General features: G+C 39.8%; 1 protein-coding gene across 1 annotated transcript in view; it reads right to left on the reverse strand.

Moving 5' to 3' along the window:
- Nucleotides 1-2331: 2331 nt before the first annotated feature.
- The window catches only part of Agl (amylo-alpha-1, 6-glucosidase, 4-alpha-glucanotransferase), a 72606-nt gene continuing 52542 nt past the window's right edge, over nucleotides 2332-22395 (reverse strand). Inside the window, exons 25-34 of the mRNA XM_036190378.1 lie at nucleotides 19630-19732; nucleotides 16727-16952; nucleotides 16261-16372; nucleotides 12603-12738; nucleotides 10685-10797; nucleotides 9851-10062; nucleotides 8117-8214; nucleotides 4524-4611; nucleotides 4289-4422; nucleotides 2332-2622 (exon numbers count right to left, since the gene is read on the reverse strand). Of these exons, the coding sequence (XP_036046271.1) occupies nucleotides 2505-2622; nucleotides 4289-4422; nucleotides 4524-4611; nucleotides 8117-8214; nucleotides 9851-10062; nucleotides 10685-10797; nucleotides 12603-12738; nucleotides 16261-16372; nucleotides 16727-16952; nucleotides 19630-19732 (1340 nt within the window). The 3' untranslated portion in view covers nucleotides 2332-2504. The remainder of the gene's footprint in view (nucleotides 2623-4288; nucleotides 4423-4523; nucleotides 4612-8116; nucleotides 8215-9850; nucleotides 10063-10684; nucleotides 10798-12602; nucleotides 12739-16260; nucleotides 16373-16726; nucleotides 16953-19629; nucleotides 19733-22395) is intronic.

Here is a 22395-nt window from a genome sequence, read left to right on the forward strand (position 1 = left end):
TAGTGGCAGAGTTGCAGTTGCTGGTTCTGAAAGTCATGGCTTAAAAGGCAGCAACAATTGAAAAGTACATGGGGGTTGGGATTTAGCTCAGTGGTAGAGCGCTTGTCTAGCAAGTGCAAGGCCCTGGGTTCGGTCCTCAGCTCCATAAAAAAAGAAAAAAAGAAAAAAAAGTACAACAACCCACCCAAAATAATGAAACCAAATATATTAGAAAAAAGCATTAGCTCTAATGGCGCATTATCATTCCCTTATCATCCAGGGTTGATAGAAATAGAAAATAATGGCCCAAACCAACACTGATTCTCTGAATTCACTACACGGGTGCACGGAGGGCTTAGCAAATGAGGCAAGTTTGACTGATCCATTTAGGACTCTTAGGGATTATAGAGTCTTAGGTTACCACTTTTAATCCAAAAATAAAGAGACAGAATGTAACTTAGAAAAATGAAGCAACATGAAGCAAGGCAAAACCAGGACAGATCAGCTTTGGTGATTAGATGCTGTCCTGTGTCTTTATATTGCTCAGTAATGTAACGGAAAGTGAAAATGTCTTTGGCTTTTTCAGAAAGGACGTGTTCACATCACATCCATTTACTACTGTATCTGGGTGTTGGTAAAATGTGGATAAAATTCACTGTAGTTAAGATCTGTCAAAGGAGTACAGCTGCTAACAGATGCAGGGACGCATCACAAGCTTACCTCACTCCTAATCTTGACATCACTCCAACACTCCCGACTCTCTCTGCTCCTCTTGGTCCTGAACCCCGTGCATCCCCATCTCTGGATATCAATCACTCACTGACCACAGGGGAAAGTAACTGGTAAATGACGGAGGAAAGCAAAGCCAGTCCTTTAGAAAAGACTTTTATTTTGACACACAGACATATAAACATTTGCTCACCAGACAGAGTAGCTGAAGACACAGTATTACCACAGGCGACAACACTCATCAAAATGACAGGCTTCATGTCTCCTCAGGCATCTCTGAAAACTCACCAAGATGTCACAGCATACTGGTTAAATGGGTAAGTTTACTTTTCATTTAGTACGTAAGATTGATTTGGATCAGTGAAAACCCAAGGCACAGACCATTTGTGAAATGTAAAATAGAAACAACTGTTTCTGCAGCATCCCGAAGGAATGAAGTGTTCTACCTAAGTGCTCTTGAGTCAAATGGCAATTACCCTTTTACAGTCTAAAAGCATCACCTCAATTCCTGTGGCTGGGATAATGTCAAAGATACCTTCTGAGACTTACATAGAGCATGCAACACACAGCACTGTTCTTTCATTAATATCCTCAAGAGGAGCACTGTACCCACCAAAGCATTTTCTGAGGTGGGTCATGACCCTACTGTAGATAAGCTAATATGGCTAATTTGAAATCCTTCCTTCCTCTTCCTCCCCCTTCATACTCCCCTCCCTTCTCTCTTGATGGCTTCAGGGATAGAATTCAGGGCTCTAACACATGCTAGGCACTCACTCTGCCACTAAGCTTCATCTCTAGGCTTTCTTTCTCCTGCAAAATTGTCATAAATATGCCCAGTAATTTCCATTTTGAAAATGTACACTATCTCATAGTGGGAAATTGGAATGAGTCATGACTAATTTTACAGCATTGTTTTATGTCTTAATGCTCTGTTTCATATATCCAATTAATCTTTAATGCAATGTTATATACTATGTTAAGTATAGTTGGCATTCCTTGTATTGAAAACGTAACTTACCAGTGAAAAATAAAGCACATTTTGAAGCTCTGTGCTCTATTTAAGAACATATACTGCATGAGATTACTTCCATCCTTCTACACTCCTAAAGCATTACTAATGTGCACTGATTGCATTATGCCAGGCATTGAGAATGCTGTACCAAAGGGTAGCCACTAGTGAAACAGTCTATGGAGAGTGCTGATACACAGCAGGGCTTAAGAGCACTTCCCCGTCTGTCCACGACACACTCATACAAATTGAAGATGATACACGGTTTCTTTTTTTACTCCGATTTGAAGAATTCTTTCTGAACACAACAGCAGTAACCTTCTATAGGAAATGATCGTTTTTCTTGGATTCAAACCAAAACAATGTGAAAATAATAGGCAGGGGATGTAGATCAATTGGTAGAGTGCTTGCCTAACAGCATAAGGCCCTGGGTGTTGTCCCCAGTACTGCATACACTGGGTGTGGTGGCACACATGATATTCTTTAAGAAAAAAAAGTCAAAAGGAGAAAAATAAAAGTCACTAATTTTTGTTTGTTTTGATTTTTGTTTTTTTGACACAGGGTTTCTCTGTGTAGCCCTGGCTGTCCTGGAACTCACTCTATAGAACAGGCCGATCTTGAACTCACAGATAGCTACCTGCCTCTACCTCCCAAATGTTGGGATTCAAGCAGTGCGTCACCAGCTCCTGGCTATGAGTGAAATTTTTAAAATGAGTTGAGCTTCTATTTCATATGAGCTTGCATTCACATCAAGTGTTCACACACTGCCTACGTATCTATGAGCCAACTATAAATCATAGATGGTCTCAAGAGCAGTGGCCATAGACCAGGCTTGCGTCTCACAGCTGAAAGGACAGTACTGGCCATTCTCATTGGTGAGTTCTGGAAGTCCTTTCCATGGGGATCTGGAAAAAGAAAGAAAAGCATTTTATGAGGCATAATTTAATGTATATGAGCAAAGTATGCAAGTCCTGATGATTTTTGCCTTTTACTATAGAAGAAGCATCAATTAGTCATTTGTTACAAAATAAACAATATTCTAAAGGTATAAAGGTATATATACCAAGAATTTATATGTAAATCATCTTTTGATATATTCTATTTTGTGATTTAATACTAGCACATACAAATGAATCTTTCATCATTATTATTTATGTTTTTGTTTATTGAGCTAGAGTCTTGTGTAACCCTCGTTGGCTTGGAACTTGTTATGTGGCTGAGGCTGGACTTGAAATTGCAGTAATCTTCCTGTCTCTGCCTTCTAAGTGCTGGTACCACAGGTGTGTTTCACTAGGCCCAGCTTCATGATTAAAACTTAGAAAAAAAGCTATCATTCCAGAAAATATATAAATATAGATATAGATATCCTCTCAGACATAGTTTTAGCCTTTTTTGTGTTTTGAGATAGGGTCTCATGTGGCTCTGAACTCACAATCTTCCTGTTTTGTTTTCCCATGTGCTGAACTTATAGGCAGATGCCCCCAGGCTGGCAATAATTTCAGTCTTTCAGAATAAGTTTATGACTCAAACTGTAAATATATAAGAATATTATATGTGAACTAGATAGAACTAGAAAACTAAATGAATAGTGTAGAGACATTGAGAGTTATAATTAGGAAAATGCCAATTAGTTCCTTATTCTACAGGACACCAAGCCAATTGAAGACATACTTATTCTCGAATACTTAGTCCGTTTTGTACAGTATCTAAATACTGACAGCAATCCCATGAGATAGGTGCTGTAACTATTGCTACATTTGAAGAGAGAAGAGGGATGCATGGAAGTCACATAACTACTGACAGATCTCAGCACCACCACAGACTGTTAGTGCATCTAACTGATGCTCTGTAAGGAAGCAGAGGCAGTGTGGCCGCTTAGACATTTAGTCCAAGCAATCAGAAGTAGACACACTTAGGTGTAATCTGGATATGGAGTATTAAGGTAGACTTTGGATGAGTTTCCACCATCTTAGAAAAATACACAGCATTGACTCTGTTTAATTTACCTATCATCAGAACAAAGAGTATAAGAAATACCATTTGAAGCCAGTGGTGGTGGCATAAGCCTTTAATCCCAGCACTCAGGAGGCAGAGTCAGCCTGGTCTACAGAGTGAGTTCCAGGGCAAGCTCCAAAGCTATACAGAGAAACCCTGTCTTGAAAAACCAAAAAACAAAATAAAACAAAACAAAAACCCAAAAAAACAAAAAACAAAAACCATTTGAAATAACAGTCAAGAGACCAACTGATATTCTAAGGCTAATGAAAATTATTACTTGATAAATGAATCACCTCAAAAGACCCAACCTGAATACTTCTGAATACTTCAAGTATTTTTATGTATTTTAATCATGTCCAAATTATCAGTTATCTTGAAAATTAAAGACTATTCCACAAGTACAGATCATAAAATATAAGATCCTCAAATTAAAACCAAAATACTTAAGGGAGATAAAAAACTACATGGTTGAGTTCAAGTGCAGATGCACACAGCATGAGAAAGGAATTCTGAGGCAAGCTGTTTACGGGTTATCTAACACGCTGACTGGACATTAGTCATGCAGTAACTTACCTCTCAAGATGAACATAATGTCTGGAAAGGACATTTTTGACCAAAAACACAGTCTTTGCAGCAGTCTCTGGGCCCATCAATTTTGAAAAATACAACTTTGCACGAAGAAAATACCCAATAGGCCACAGCCACTCCTGAAATATGTAAACATAAAGGGAAAAAAGAATTATGAGTATCCAAATTTATTTCAAAGCCAACTTCAATTGAAAACTGAAAAGAGAAAAGAAGTTCTTACAGGTCCTTGGTGGTAATTGAAACCTTTAGCGAGATTGTAGTTGTCATTGTCTAGGTCATTATCATAAACTCCACAGTAAACCAGATCACTGCAAAATGATGGGAGTCTGAGGTCAGCAAAGGCCAGGCATCCCGGAGGAGGCATCAGAATTTCAACAGCAAAGGCCAGGACAATGATCATCTTCCCTCTCAATCTACAGAGCGAGCTTGCTCGGCATTAGTACATTACTTAACACAAAATTTGTATATATTGAGTACAGAGGACTTTAATAATGTGTTCAAAAAGTCAAGTATCCTTATGTTTTCCTTCATATTTAGAGCCCAGATGTTAATTTATATACAGTTGTTGGTTATGATACTAGAGGAAGGAGTATACAAAGGAAAAACGAAAGGAAGAAAAAGACTAACAGGTGGTCAGGGAACCAGGAGAGGAGTCACAGAAATATGTAGGAAAATGCCATAATCACACCTATTTGTATGCTAATTTAAAAAATAATAAAAAATATTGAGGCATCTTGTCTTCAAGGAACTAGTCTATAGTTTAACCATCTCACTAGGCTTTTAATAATATGTGTATAACACTGGGCAGTTGTGGCGCACACCTTTAATCCCAGCACTTGGGAGGCAGAGGCAGGCAGATGTGTGTAACATTTAAAATGTCCATACAGTTATTTGAATCAGTAAAACATTAAAGATAAAGTTTCACTGGTTATAGAGCAGAAAGGCATTTATTTATTTATGCAAATCATTTATCTTGTGATACCTACTGATCAAACCTAGGGTCTTATCTGTGCTAGGCAAACATCTCACCACTTAGCTACATCCTTAGTCCATGCAAGAGTCTATTTTATTTAAAAACAAAATTAGCATACTGTCAGATTATAACAATCAAATATACATACTGCTATAATATATAGAATTTGTAACATAGTTATATACTGAACAGTGTTACAAACACTGCCAATGGATGAGTTCTGCATATTGAGATTTAATTAAATTGTAACTTTTAAAGTCCTGTTTAGTGATCCAAAATGTCCACATGTGCTTTTACCATAACCCTCAGTTCTGATCAGCACAGTTTTCTGTTTGTTTTTTGGGAACAGGAGTTTGAGACAGGGTCTCACTATGTGACCTTGGTTGACCTGGAACTTCCTCAATAAATCAAGCTGGCTTTGAACTTATAGAAATCTTCCTGTGTGTGTACACCTGACCAGTTTTTAATCTGCTCTGAATATGTAAGCATACAGAAAATGACAAGTATTTGCATATAAAATTTTGCACATAAAGGATGAAATCGAGCCAAGCATGGTGGAACTTGGGAGGTTAAAATAGGAGGATCAGGAGTTCAAGGTCGGCTTCAGCTGTGTAAGATTTAAAAAAAAACAAAAAGAGCTTGGTGTGGTGGTACACTCACAAAAAACACCCATAGACATAAAAAAACAAAAACAAACCCCCCAAACCCAGAAAGGCCATTAGAAATTTAATTTATAAAAGTGAAGACATTTGCATATGCAAACTGTAAACTAAAACAGAGCTACTTACTGATTTAAGTAAAAAGGGTAGTGTAGTTATAGAGAGAGACTGCTGGAAAGGACACACTTAAGCTTTCTTCTATCATCACTACCAATAACTAGACAGTTGCGCATTATTCAGCAGTGTGGAAGGAACTATGTAGCAGGAATCTTAAATGGTCTTATTAATAAAATCAAACCTGAGGCCAGTTATTGGGGTGAATGCTGGAAGATCAGAGAAGCAGATCAAGCCACAGCTTCCTCACTTTGCCAATTCCTCAGCTGATCTTGTTTCCTCAGACTGGAAGCTTCTGAGTTCTCATCCAAATGGATCTCAGCTGAACTGCTACTCAAAAGCCTAAAACCTTAACCAGCCAAAAGCTTAACCAGCTTTAGTTCCTGGTCTTCATGCCTTATATACCTTTCTGCTTCCTGCCATCACTTCCTGGGATTAAAGGCGTGTGCCACCATGCCTGGCTGTTTCCAGTGTGGCCTTGAACTCACAGAGCTCCGGATAGATTTCTGCCTCCCAAGTGACAGGATTAAAGGTGTGTGCTACCATTTTCTAGCCTCTGTATCTAGTGGCTGTTCTGTTCTCTGACCCCAGATAAGTTTATTAGGGTGCACAATATTTTGGGGAACACAATACCACCACAGAACTATCAACAAAACAAAACCCAGATACTGTTGCTGAGCTCCTGGAGAGATGGCTCAGCAGCTAAGAGTGCTTGTTGCTCAGGCAGAGGACCTGGGTTCAACTCAAGCACTCACATGGTGGTTCACAACTATCTGTAACTCCAGTTCCAAGGGATTCCATGCCCTCTTCTGGCTTCCAAGGTCACCAGACATACATGTGGCACACAGACATATATAAAGGCAAACCACTCATACACATTAAAAAAAGAGAAAAAAAAAGATGGCCTTTAATTGCAGGGTGTGGTGCTGGGGTCTTAGCCCGGGGTCTTGCATGAGGTAGGCATGTGCTCTACCATTGAGCTCCATCCTCCCAACAGCTCTCCCCCGCCCCAAGACAGGCTCTCCTGTGGCCAGGCTGGTCTCCACCTGGTTAGACAGTGGAAGATGACTGTCAACTCCCAATGGTCCTGGGTACAGGTATGTGTCATCATGCTGGCTTCAAGAGATATTTTTAAAAATGATTTACTTTTGTTGTCTTGGGAACTGAACTCATGAGATTTTTTTTTTGTGACAGTGGTACTGGGAACTGAATCTAGGGCCCCCTTCCACACACCAGTGAGCTACATCCCTAGGAAGATGGGTTTTGTGTTTTGTTTCTCTTTGTTTCTTCTTTCTAGACAAACTTGCTTTTGTTCCTTTTTAGACAAACTTAGGTAGCTGGAACTCCTGTGGTCCAAGCTGGCCTGGATTAATCAGCAATCCCTCTTGCTAAGCTTCCAGGAGCTGGTGTCATTGTACTGAGCCTCCACACTCAGTTTTGGTTCTTGAGACAGGGCCTGGCTAGCAGTCCAGATTGACTCTGAACTTGTGATCACCTTGCTTCAGAATCCCTAGTGCTAAGACTCAGATGTTAGGCACCAAGCTTGAGTCTTCTGCAATACCCCCAGAGGCCAGAAGAGGGCATCAGATTCCCCTGAGCCTGGAGTTACAGACTGTAGTGGGTCATCATGTGGATGCTGGGAATCTCTCCGGGATTTGTGATTATATGAACACAAATTGCACAAAAATGAGTAGAAATGACTTGAGTAATAGACAAGAGGGGAATGACGCTTGATTCTTGGATAAAGGGATTTAAAGTAACTTCTTTTTCTTTATACACTGTTGGTACTTTTTAACATCTACAACCATCATGTATTACTTTTACAGTCAGAAAAGAAAAACTATTCATGACATTAACTTTTATACATTTAATCTTTCTAAGTTAATTAGTGAATACAGGAGAAACCAGAGGCATGTTTAATACACACAACAAAGGGGCAGATGTTTTCAAAAGTTTGAGTGTGTTTTTTGAGAAGTTATTTGTAAATAAGTACAGGATGGTTAACATTAATCTATGTGGATTAAACACAGTATCAACAGCCTTCTTAATACTTATATTCCAACTTACTCTGGATCTAAAGTTTTCATGCCAAGGGGACCAAGCAATTTTTTTTCTACAATTTCCAAAGCCTTCCAAGCTTTTTCAGCAGTAAAGAGCTCAGGGGCCTGATAAAGGTAAAACAAACAAACAAATAAATAAACAAACAAAACAAGCATTTTAATAACACAGAAAATTAGTTCTTACCTATATAAGTTAACTACATAAGTTACCTATATAAGTAACTGAAAAGAAAGAAAAATTTAAGAATTGGTATGGGTCAGAATCTGAGAATGGACATCAGACAAATCTAATCCTCCCAGGCTGAATCTGAATGCCTTTCTCAGTCTGAGAAGCTGGGAAGGCTCACAGAGTGACCATTCCCTCAGGGCACCACAAGAAGGAGTTCCAGACCCCAAAAGGGAACCACAGCTCCCACAAAGGCAGAGGTTGCCTCAACCCATCACTTCATTTGCAGAAGCCCCTTTAAGAGTACTTGAACTGTCGGGCAATGGTGGCACTCACCTTTAGTCCCAGCACTTGGGAGGCAGAGACAGGCAAATCTCTGTGAGTTTGAGGCCAGCCTGGGCTATAAAGTAAGTTCCAGGACAGCCAGGGCTGTTCCACAGAGAAACCCTGTCTCTAAAAACAAAAACAAAAACAAAACAAAAAAGGTACTTGAACCTCTCCCCCTCTCTTCTTGGCCATAATGAATTCAGAACTTGTACTCCCACAGTGTATGCACTTTCCTGGGATATGTGGAAGGGAGAAGTCTGCATCCACGTTAATAGTGAAACGAAGTGAACCATGAACCAAACCAAAGCCACCTCTGCAAGTTTACACTGTCATACCACTATAATCGGCAATATTCTACTTAGTAATCTTTTTCACAGCCAAATACCTAGGGAGGCGTGGACAGACACAAAGCTTTCCCAGTCCACTGCCCTTACGGCTTTATTTTTAGACTGAGATTTAACAACAAAAGAGAATCAAGAATTCTTAGCTAGGTTGCTGGAGAGATGGTGCAGTGGTTAAGAGTACTGGCTGCCCTTTGGAGGTTACAGGTTTGATTCCCAGCATCCACATGGTGACTCACAACTGTCTGTAACTCCAGGCTCAGGGGATCTGATGCCCTCTACTGGCCTCTGGGAGTATTGCATATACATGGTGCACAGATTTACTGCAGGTAAAACACACACCCCCAAACAGTAAAATAGTTAAATAAATTATTATAATAATTTATTTACTTGGTATTATATATTATTACTTATTATAAACAAAATAATAAAAACCATTCTTACCCAAATAGACCTAATGAGAGGACAATGCAAAGGAGACAGAATGTGACTATAAGTGGCCTGTGCTGAACTTTCCCACTGGGGCACTGGGAAGCTGTTTGCAGCACCAGCTTGTGCAATACAGATGCCCGAGCTTTTAGGAGGCAGGGGTGAGGGCTGAGGCTACCTGAAGCCGCTGCTCTGGCCCAAGCAGCCTAACCCATTCAGCCCGGGTGTGCCACAGAACAAGGACTGTGGAGTGCGGGACACTGCCAAGTGTTTTGTTTCTCACCATCCACTGTTTTCTGGTTTTGACACTAAACGTTACAGATCAGAGGTGATATGCATAGCTAATTCCTGAAACTATATAAAATTTTCCAGAAGGCAGTAACTTTTTACAGTGAAATGGAGCTTAACAGAAGGACAAACAGTCCCTTAGTAAATGTGTCTTGATGTTTCTGAAGTTTGAGAGTAATACATCACCTACCACGACCATTGCTATGGTGAAATTAGGCCTGAGCTGATAGTCACACCAAGGACTTGAAGCTCCATAGCTGTCCTTGTAGATGCCACGTTTGTGAACCAGATTCGGATGCTTCTCGTTAGGGTCTGAAGGGTCTTCAGAAACATGAAACAGCTTTTCAAAGCTGTTCTGTATTTTTCTGTTCCACTCATCATATGAGACTGTTACAATTTTTCCTGAAAAGCAATAAGACATGGCAGTTCATCTCAAATATCTGCTATTGTCTAAACTCACAGTCAGCTTACTTATGAAACAAATCATGTATGTGGCTACTCTGGAGCGAGATATGCTATAAATTCAAAGACTGGGCACCTCTCCTAAAAAGAATGTAAAATGGCTCAGGAATAACTTCATATTCATGACATGTGGAAGAACATTTCACATATATTGAATCAAAAATACAATTAACTTTATCTACTTCTTTTTACTTTTTAGAAAGTTTAATGTTGTATGGGTAGCTTAGACATTATTTCTATTGCATAGAAATTGTTTCAGAAAGAGATGTCAAGATTCCAGACTGTTCACAGAATGTAACTTGCTCACCAAGTGAGGGAAAGGAAAGTGCAATAGGGCGGGCCTTCCTCCCAGGTCAGTGGGGCGCTAGTGACCAGCTTGGTTACATAAGCACCCCACTGCCTTCCTCTCTCAGGTCAGTGGGGCTCTAGTGACCAGCTTGGTTATTAACTTCCACATTGATAAATTAATTATTTTTCTTTCTTCTTAAAATTTTGCATCTTCAATCCATTGATGGAAACAAAGGTCACCTTGTATAGTTCCTTGTAAAACAGAACAGCTTACCATGTCTTCTCACTCTGACTTCATTATAAGGGAAAATATTTCTCCTGGACAATTCCAGCAACCAACGAACAGCAGATTTACACATGGCCACGATTTCTACAGCAGACCCGTCTCTAAAATTAAAAAGACTTATTCTCTATGTTGAACTTATTTAACCATTATTTAAAGGGGCATTCAGTAAGTAATTTTGGGTTGGGGATATAGCTTAGTGGTAGAATGTTTGTCTAGCAGTAAGGAAGTCTCTGGGGGCAACATAGAACCGAACTGAACCAAAACAAACCAAACCACCACCACCAATAAATGTTGGTGAATATTAAAACCAATTCATCATACAAGCAACTCTCTGTCCCCACATCTTCACTATAAAGTAACATGTATTTTATCATATAAGAAATCTCTTCCTTTACTATTATAGTATTGCTTATGTTCCTAACATTTTAAAAAAGACATTTTTATTTTGTGTCTATATGTGTCTCTAAGGGTATGTACTACATGTGTGGGTACCCCCAAAGTCCATAAGAGTGTTGGATCTCCTGGATCTGGTGTTATATTTGGTTGTGAGCCTCTTGTCCTGAGTGCTAGGAAATGAGCTTACAGACAGCAGCAAGCTCTCTTCAGAGCTTGGCATCTCTCCATCCCCTCCTAACATAATGCATATATAAAAAATGTATCCATTTCTTTATTTTTGAGACAGGGTCTTTTTATTTAGTCTGGCTGATCTGTTTGAAGATAAAAATCTTTAATATGAAAATAGCTTCTGGGCTGGAGAGATGGCTCATCTATTATGAGCAAATACTGCTCTTTCAAACAACCGTGGTTCAGTTCTCAGCACCCACAGTGGGCAGCTCACAAGTGCCTGTAATTCCAGTTCAGGAGAATCAGATGCTCTCTTCTGGCTTCAAGTAGAAAATAGTTCCTGAGCTTCACTCAGTATCAAGAACTTCTAATACATGTTCATAACTTTTGAAACCATAAATGAAAACCTCTTAAATAACCAATTAGAGATAAAAGGTTCAGAAAATAAAAACTTTTTTTTTTTTTCCTGAGACAGGATTTCTTTTTGTAACCACCTTAGCTGTCCTGGAACTTGTTCTGGAGACCAGGCTGGCCTCAAATTCACAGAGATCTGCCTGCCTCTGTCTCTTGAGTGCTGGGATTAAAGGTGTGCACCACCACCACCAGCTAAAAAACATTTTTAAAAGATCAATTTCAACTAGATATTTTCCATACTTGTAAAGATAGGTAGGAGTAATAGAATCTTTACATTGTACAAAGTTCAGATTAAGAAGTGAGTGTTTTAGCCAGGGATGGAGAGATGGCTTAGCAGGTAACGGCCCTTGCTGCCCGGACTGATGACCTGGGACCACATGGTGGAATGAGAAAATTGACTTCTCCTACAGGTTGTCCTCTGACCTCCAAACATGTGCTGTGGCATGCACACAACCCCCACCCCACATACCCCACAGAAAATTGTAACAGTTTTTTTTTTTAATTTTAAAGAAAATGTCTTAAGCACAGGGATAATGAATTATAAAACGTTTGAGATTCTTGTAGAGGTGCAAACCCCCTGAGGTCTTCTGGATGAGAACAGATTACTTTCCTTGATGACTTAGACTAAGAGGGCTGTTAATCTGTATAGGGGAAAGGAAGGGCTGAGTGGAGGAGGAAACGGAAGAGAAGGAGGAAGGATGACAGATCTGGACTGATTTAACTCTAGATCATGGATAACAGAACAGAAGACTCCATGAGTAAGTATGTTTGTCTTTTTTTTCCCTTTTTTTTGCCAGAGCTGAGGACCGAACCTAGGGCCCAAGCGCTCTACCACTGAGCTAAATCCCCAACCCCGTAAGTATGTTTGGAAAAGGAGCTGGTGCATTACAAGAGCATCATTGCAGAAGCGGCGTAAAATGAACTCTACCTTGGGGTGGCTGGGATTCCTCTGTTTCTAGCTCGGTCACTTTCTCCCATTTTATCCATCCATGTGCCACAGTTGAAGCGATTTCCTCCATAAACAAATCCCGTTTCTTCATCAACCCCTGCAGTTATATTGAAACCTAAAAAGGCAAAATAAGCCACTTATAAAACAGTCATGGCGGCACAGGTTTGCAATCCGAGGATGCAGGAGGCAGAGGCAGGTGTGTCAGAACACGGTCCAAGGAATGACGCGTGGTGAACAGAGCCTTGGGGAACTTCGAGAGAGGCTCCAGAGAAAGGCAGAGGGCCTTTACCTCAGGTGCACTTTGTTCCCTGGGTTGTTCCTGGATGTGGTTTTGTGCCTCTTGTGACAAACATTTAAATTCAGTTGATATGATATGTTTATTCCTGTTGGGTGTCAGATCACAGCTATGACCAATTTGGTCAGCATACCTGAATCTGGATAAAATCTATAGTACATGCCAGCCAATTGTGTTTAACCTGGTCTGTCCTAAGAAAGCTCTGGGAAAGGGCTACTCTGTTCATATTTAGTATGAGCTTACTGATGTTTATTTTCATGTTACTCTGAACTCAAATAACCTTCCTTGGATCATTGCTTTGTTACATTTGTGTATAAAAGTACATTAAAATGGAAGTAAGGTGTCTACAGCATTAGACTGTAGTCCGCCCCATTCTTTCAGGTCCTCAGATCCCAACTCCAACAGAGGAGACCTAAACAGGTCGACAGAAGTCAACACAGGAGGGTCACATGAGTTTGAAGCTGGCTGACACAGTGAGCTTGAGGCTAGGTAAGCCTACACAGTGAGACTCTGTTTAAATCAACAATAGCAAAGAACTAAAAATCATTACATTTTATGATAATACATACATATACATTTCATTTCTCTTTTTAAAAAAACTCGTGTGTACACGGAACTGCATATCATGATGTTCATTCTAGAGCACTGCTTACATTAGCAAAATCATAGGTCACCACTTAGCGGAGGAACGGTTTAATGTGTGTACACTAGAAAATGCTGTCCTTTAAATTAACAAACCGGATGCACAGGGAGCAACTGATGAGTCAAAGACAAAATGGTTTAGTAAAGAAGTTACAAAAGGTTACATAAAAAAAAACCAAAAACCTTTTCAAAAGCTGGGCCTTTAATCTCAGCACTCGGGAGGCAGAGGCAGGTAGATCTCTGGGAATCTGAGGCCAGCCTGGTCTACACAGTGAGTTCCCAGAAAGCCAGGGCTACACAATGAAACTCTGTCCCAAAAAGAAACAATCAGTCAAACAAACAAACAAAACCCAAAACTAAACAAAAGAAAACAAAAAAGAAAATATAGTAAAATATTAATATATTTCATTTCAATGCCAGATTCAAAGGAAAAAAATATTTTGTTTACTTAAAGTTGCAATGTTTCATAACAACAACAACAGCAACAAAACCCTAAAATGTCTCAGAGACACCATAAAAACATTCTTTAGATTCTAAGCCTATTTTCAGTGACTTCTCTTAGTGAAGGATAAGAATGTATCAGTGATTCTTACCAATTAACTTAGGTAAATATTTGTGTATTACTACTATACATAATAAATCATCATGAGTTTGAGACAAGTTCTAGGCCAGGGAAGGCATCATGGCAAGATCCTGTCTTGAGTCAAAAGTTACATACTGAATATTCAATTTATATAATATTTTCAAAGCCAGGTATATAGCCCAGACTTTTAATCCCAACACTCAGGAGGCTGAGGCAGACAATCACTGTGAGTTCAAGACTAGCTTGGTCTACATGTGAGTCCCAGGACACCCACAGCTACATGGAGACCAGTCTCAAAACAAACAATGAGTTTATAAACATGTTCAAAATAATGACAACAGTGTAGGGAGGCAGAGATTAGTAGAGAGACACGGGTGGAGCTGGAGTGGGTCTGTGGGATGCAGAAAATGTGTGTGGTGCTGCACTAGGTCTCCATCTTTAGATGGTGGTGGGTCCATGAGTCCACAGCCCAGGAGTTGATGTGAGCAGTGGTGGAAAATGAGTGGGTCTACAGTCGGGCCTGCAGCATCATACTGCACTTCTTGATCCTGAGATTTTACTTCAGTTCTATTAGACATCCTAACGGGTGGGGAAGGGTTTGCTGTACCCTATATATCACTTTTACAAGTTTTTATGGATCTGTAATTCTTTAAAAATTATAATTAAAAACTCATATAAATCATATTTATAAGACTAAAGCAAATATACACCAAAATCATCAAAACCATTCCCAAAGTGAGTAGGAGTGAGGGGAAATGAGATAATCAGCCTGGTATTGGCTGGCCTTAGGCTAAATGAGTTAGGAGATGTAACTACTTTAACTTGATATACAAACACAGCACTATAGAGGTGCTGGGGCCAGCCTGGTCTACACAGAGGAAAACATGGCTGACATCCTCCCTCTGCCCCCTAGCAGCTCTGGGAAGCCAACTTTCTAGTCCTCTCATTTCATAAAAATGGGAGTAATGTAACATATTGTTTTACTTAAAAATTCTTTCTGGTATTTGTATGTGTAGAATGCATGCATGTGTTCCCATGTGTGTGCTGGTGAACACACACACATGTGCAAGTGTGTGTAGGCCCAAGGTTGATGTCAAATCCTCCTTGCTCCCCCTTCTATCTTTGTACAGTCAGGGTCTCTCAACCAGACCAAGCTCCCAGTATGCTACGCTGGTCACATGAGCTGTCTTACTTGTTCAGGGACACCATGCCTCTGCCTTCGGAGGCTAAATTACCATCAGGCTCACCTGGCATTCACATAGGTTCTAGAGATCTGAAGTCCAAGTCTCTCACTTGTTCTCCACACATTTCAACTGCTGAGCCATCCCTCAAGCCCAGTGTAATTTACTCTTAATGTCTCCAGGAGTTAAGGAATGACATTGATAAAGACATCGTAATACCTGACACATAACACTCAATTCACGGTATTATAATTTTTTCTTCCTTCTTATGTTTGTTTGTTTGTTTGTTTATTTATTTATTTATTTTGTTTTGTGACAGGGTTTCTCTGTATAGCTCAGGTTGATCTGGAACTCACTCTGTAGCTCTGTCTTCTGAGTGCTGGGATTAGAGACATTCCTCACCATACTGGGCTTTCTGTTTATGTTTTTGAGACAAGGTTTCACTATGTAGCCCAGTATAGCCTTGAACTCAAGACAGTCATGTCTCAATTTCCTGAGTGCTGGATTATAGGCATGTGCCACCATAACTGTCAGAAAAAGTAATTCTAACATTGTGATTATAAGTTGTAACACCAGGGGCTAGAAAGATGGTTCAGCAATTAAAAATACCTGTTGCTCTTGTGGAGGACCCAAATTCCATTCCCAGTGGTTCAAAACCATCCCTTTCTCCCGTTCCAGGGGCTCTTCTGACCTCTGGAGGTACCAGGCATGTATGTGGTATACATAGATACTTGCAGGTAAAAAACACACACTCACACTCTCTCTCTCACACATATAAAATAAATCATAATGCCAATATTATCTTAAAAATTGGCTGACAAAAGATGTAAACTTTTATCTTTTCTTTAGCTACATAGACTGGAGAGATCAGGAACAGTGTTTGCCTTTCTTAATTGGACGGCACCGGAAGTCTTAACCATGGAGTTGATTACATACCCTCATCTTTCATGTTCCGGTCTATCTGTGGACCAGCATTCCTCTCTCGGAACTGAATGCCCTGCATGTGCCTTTGCATAGCTTCCTGTATGACTTCAAACAATGGTTGATCCTGATGGAGACAGCAAGAATGTTTCCTCTGTTAGAAATGGATTACACTCTTATTTCCCCCTAAATCCCTCTACTCTAGTAACAGATAGATTACTGGCGATATACTTTGCTAGAGGAGGAAGTAAGGAGTGGGGTGGGGCTGGGAAAAGCAGCGTTTCCGTGCTCCCACACTGTGTGTGTTTAACCAAGGAGCAAGTCTTACCTCTGTGACTTCTCACAGTGTCAACACTAAATAAAGGCTGATACTGATTTTTTTCTTGATATTTGCATTCTTATGACTTGGATTCTTAATATTTTACATTAAAAAATAAAGTTACATTTCATTAAAGACTATATATTAAGAAGTGATTTTTACCAGTGTCCCGGCAGGCAAAGGTGCAGAATCATCCGTTGGATACATTCTGGAAACTGGGCATTTGAGGATGTCTAGACCATTTGGAACCATATTACAATAGTCCTGAATACACTGCAGCCACCACCACACGGCATCCCGACAGTTGTACCTGGCATAAGTTCCTTCACCCAGGAGGTTAGGAATAAGACCATGCCTCAGGGTACCAGCAAATGCTAAAATAATATTCCTAAAACAACAGAAATAAATGGATCATTTTCTATGAAAACACTTATAAAATTGAAGGAAAAGAAAAAGGTCACTTTTTTTAGGGGCCTGGGAGATGCCCCAGTTCCCAGCCTAGCTTTTCTCTCTGGTAATGGGGGGGGGCTTTCCCTTTCTTTAACAAGTTTTTCATCTTTGGGGTCAGGTTCCCAGCTGGGATTTACAAGGACTGCTTTAACTTCTATTTTTAAAAAAGACGTATTTATTTTTGTTATCTGTGTATCGGTGTTTGCCTGTGTGTACATGTGTGTACCACATGTGTATGGAGCCCACAGAGGTGAGAAGTGCGATGGGTCCCCTGGAACTGAGGTACAGATGTTGTGAGCTGCCATGTGGGTGCGGGACTGAACTCTCCAAGAGCAGTGAGTGCCATTAGCCACTGAGCCATCTCTCCAGCCCTAACTCCTGTTTTTAAAATTTGTTATTTTCATATAGAAGTAACCCTCTAATTACTTTATTACTTGAAACAGTAGATATCAGGAACAAAGTAAATAGGTAAGAAAATGAATGAACAGAAACAGGCCTTAAAAACCGTAATTTCTCCCAGCACACAGAAGGGAGAAGTAGGAAGATCTCTGAATCCCAGGACAGCTGGCCTACATGCTGAGTTACAGGATGTTTAGAGCTACATGGGAAGAGCCTGTTTTAAAACAAAGAAACAAATACAACAAAACCCCAAACAACAACAGCAAAAGTCAATGATAACTCACATTAACAACTGAAAAATGAAAGTTTGTCTTCTATGGTATTATTTCAGTACAAACGAGAACTTAGCCTGTAAGATGGAGTTGTACTCAGGAAGAGCTTGTATGGTCTAACTAGCATGTGTGGTTGAACTAGCAAAGGTAAGTGGAGAAGGCTGGGCCTTATTATGTCTCAGTTTAATACTCATCCTCCCCACCTTCTCTTTGGTTTTGATGTTGGTTTCCTGAGACAGGGTGTCTCTGGGTAGCCCTGGCTGTCCTGGAACTCACTCTGTAGACAGGCTGGCCTCTGTCTTGAGTGCTGGGATTAAAGGCATGTCCCACCACTCCCTGGCTACTACTTATCTTTAAATAGTGCCATGGGAAGCTTTTAGTCTAGTTTTGTTTATAGGCCACACAAAAGTGATGGACCATAGTATGACAATGCAGGATCTAGATGGCTGAATGTAAAATGAAGAGACAGACATTTGTAACAGCACACAGAAGTGATAACCAAGGGTGGGGACCATTATAGCAATGATGGAGCGTTCCCCATGTGGCAGAGAGCCTTTCGGGTATTTTAACTGCACGAGTCATCTAATGCAGGAGGTGAGTACTCTGACCAGCCCACAGAAAGCATGAAGGGAGGATGCCATTTGTCGGTGGTCTGAACCAGCATTAGGAGCTCGCCACACCACAGGCAAAGGCCTTTGCCACTGTATGTTGCTGAATCCTGATTGATTATACCTGACTCTTACACCATGGACTTAGGGGATCTAACAGGTAAGCAAACAGCCCGGCAGAGCAAATTTTAAGACGTTTTACTATTTTATGTGTGTGTTGCTGTTTGGCTTGTGTCTATGTCAGTCTTCCTGGAGCAGTGCTGGCTGAGGCAGAAGGTGTCAGATCCCCTGGAAATGGAGTTACTGATGGTGTTCCAAGAATGCTATGTGTTTGCTAAGAACCAAACCTGAGTCCTCTGGAAGAGCAGCCAGCTCTGACGCACTGAACCATCTCGCCAGTTCCCAAAATTCTCACAAGTATTTTTTGTTATTTTTTTGTTTTTTTTTGAGACAGGGTTTCTCTGTGTAGTTTTGGCACCTGTCCTGGATCTTGCTCTGTAGACCAGGCTGGCCTCCAATTCACAGAGATCTGCCTGGCTCTGCCTCCCGAGTACTGAGATTAAAGGCGTGCACAACCACCACCTGGCTTCAAAAGTATTATTATTATTGTTGTTTTTATTATTATTATTGTGTGTGTGCGTGTTTGTGTGCATATTTGTGCCACAGTACATGCGTTGAGGTCTGAGGACAACTTTGTGAAGTCACTAACCTCTATGTGGGTATTATAACTAGTAGTATATTTATCCTTTTCTTTTCTTTTTCTTTTTTTTTTGAGACTAGTTATGTAGCCACGACTGTCCTGGAACTCACTTTGTAGACCAGGCTGGCCTTGAACTTACTGAGATCTGCCTGCCTCCACCTCTCTAGTTCTGGGATTAAAGGTATGTACCACCATGCCCAGCTAACAATACTCTTTATGAAGGTAGAAAATGGTTCTAAAAAAATTTTTTTTTAGATAAATTCACAAATACTGAAGATGATCTGACCTATCATGGAACCTAGTAACTTCAAAGTTGTCTTCACTTTGAAATTCACTAAACCTATTAAACAAGCATATGAAAACTAAAACTTTAGACTCTGAAGCCTATGAGAAAGCTCAATGGGTAAAGGTGCTTGCTCCCAAGCCTAAGGCTGAACTCGGTTTCTGGAACCCACATGTTGGAAGGAGAGAAAAACGACTCCACATGTGCACCATGGCATGCCTGTGCTCCCCCCCACACAAACGCAAACCAAATAAAAAACAGCTCAGGAAGTCATACTTTGCCAATGTTGACAGGAGATGGGTGAGGGAACACGGAGCTGCAGATCTGCCTGGCAGCTCTGCAGAGCCTCTTACCGGGCTTCTAAGTAGCGTCCAGTGAGCAGCAACATCCCTCGGAATGAGATGAAAGTGTCCCTCCCCCAGCAGCGGAAAAGACCGGAAGAGAAGTGAGGCAAGCCTGGCAAAAGACAGCAGAGTGGTGTGTCAATCATAACATTATGCTCCATCCCACAAACTCCATCACCACACGCTTTAGGTTTGGATTAAAGGGCAAATTAGAAGGAGCCTGCAAACCTTCCAAAATCCTCTACAGCAAAATATATGTCTGCACTTCACATCAGCTTTTATGGGATGAGGCTCTATGGGCATATCTGACTCTGAAAGGCATCTGTGACCCAAAGGAGATTAAAGGCAGCGCTCAGCAAGAGTTCTACAATTCAGTTACATCTCAGCTCTGAACATATTTTAATTTGTCTTTGAATCTAATGAACTAAAAGCTTAAAATTAGAGATCAAATATTAACATATAAAATGACATAATACAACTTTAAATATACACTTTGAAAGATTCTGTCCTGACTCTAAGGGCAATAAATAAATATAAACAAGAAATTATTAGTTCAGTGATAGCTAATTAAATGTTTATTAATATATCTACAGTGAAAGTCTATCACCAAATTTCCCATTATTTTACAATAGATGGAGAGACAGACAGTGCTATACTTACCTCACACACATGTATGTATATAGTTATATACACTATATATACTACATAACTATATGTAATACAGTAGATATACTAATAAACTATAGAATATATGTACTATATATAGTACATAACTGTATATATACTTACCTCACACACATGTATGTATGTAGTTATATACACTACATATACTACATAACTATATGTAATACAGTAGATACACTAATAAACTACAGAATATATGTACTATGTATAGTACATAACTATATATATACACTTACCTCACACACTATGTATGTATATAGTTATATACACTATATATACTACATAACTATATGTAATATAGTAGATATATGTACTATATATAGTACATAACTGTATATATACTTACCTCACACACATGTATGTATGTAGTTATATACACTACATATACTACATAACTATATGTAATACAGTAGATATACTAATAAACTACAGAATATATGTACTATATATAGTATATAACTGTATATATAGCTATGTCAGAAATAATTTTAAGTCTTAAGTGTGGTGGTATTGTGTTCCCCAAAATATTGTGTGTTCCCTGAAATAAACTTATCTGGGGACAGAGAACAGACAGCCACTAGAACAGAGCCAGAAATGGTGGCTAGAAAATGGGTCAGAGCAAGCCATAACAGAAGTTGGGTGGTGGTGGTAGACACCTTTAATCCCAGCACTTGGGAGGCAGAGCTAGCCGGATCTCTGAGTTCAAGGCCACTTTAGAAACAGCTAAGCATGTGACCCATGCCTTTAATCCCAGGGAGTTGGGGCAGAAAGAGAAAGGTATATAAGGCATGAGGACCAGGAACTAAAGGAGTTAAGCATTCAGGCTTTCGAGCACAGTTCAGCTGAGAGCCATTGGGATGAGGATTCAGAAGCTTGCAGTCTGAGGAAACAAGACCAGCTGAGGAACTGGTGAGGTGAGGAAACAAGACCAGCTGAGGAACTGGTGAGGTGAGGAAACTGTGGCTTGTTCTGCTTCTCTGATCTTCCAGCATTCACCCCAATAATCTGCCTCAGGTTTGATTTCATTAATAAGAACTTTTAAGATTCATGCTACACTTATGTTTTCATATAAACAATTTCTGAAGATAGAATCTTCATATTACTAACTTGAGCATTCCAAATAAGAGTAAACAGAATTAAAAGCACCATTAGACATATTTTTTATGTTGTCTCCAAAATGATGTACAAAATACCCTCAAACACACTACGAGTTATTTAATGGACAGAGAGCTGAATTTTTGCCACTGATTACAGTGTAAGAAGCTAATACGAGCACAGAAGTCTGAGCACAACAGACTTTCCTGTTGTAACTAAACATCTTACATGCAACATGTGCGGACTCAAGAGTGAGTCTGATTAGCATGCCTTAAATACCAGCTGTATACTAATGTTTAAAATGAAGTGACCTGGGCATCACGGTTCGAACCTCTAATCCCTAAGTTCAGGAGGTGCAGGCAGCTGAATCTCCAGTTTGAGGACAGTCTAAGCTACACAGTAGGTCTCTGTCTCAACAAGAACTACAAAAAGTGAAAGCTGGGAAACCTTTAGCACTTATATGTAGACATGTTTGTTACTTTTTTTGTCCTCTACAAGTATACAACTTATAAACCAAGTATTTTGGGGGTGATTTCTATGCTGTCAATTATCATAAATGTTAATTACATTTTTCCTGCAATACTATTACAAAAGGAGGCATTACCATTTTAAAATGAACTCCATCAAAACCTAGTGGCAAATCTGCATATCATTTTACTTTTTTTCTAGTATAAATTAGGCAAAATACTCCCTTAAAATATTAGAATACTAGGACCTTTATTTATATTTGTTACACTACATATAAATGTTATAAATGTGATCACCACATGATTTGTAAATAAATACATATATTCTGGGGTATTTAATAGTAGCAGTGCACAATCACACAGGTTGAGGTTATTATTTTATGCAATAGGCTTTTAAGAATTGGGTTTTAAACCTGAGTTTTCCCCACAGGTGTGTTTTTCCCACACTGTTCCAGTTCCAGCACCTGCTTGGACTTGGGAAATGATGGCTACCAGAACCATCAATCAAATGAAAGTCTGAAACACAATT

Source organism: Onychomys torridus, chromosome 6 (genome assembly GCF_903995425.1).
Source record: "Onychomys torridus chromosome 6, mOncTor1.1, whole genome shotgun sequence".
NCBI classification, from domain to species: Eukaryota; Metazoa; Chordata; class Mammalia; order Rodentia; family Cricetidae; genus Onychomys; species Onychomys torridus.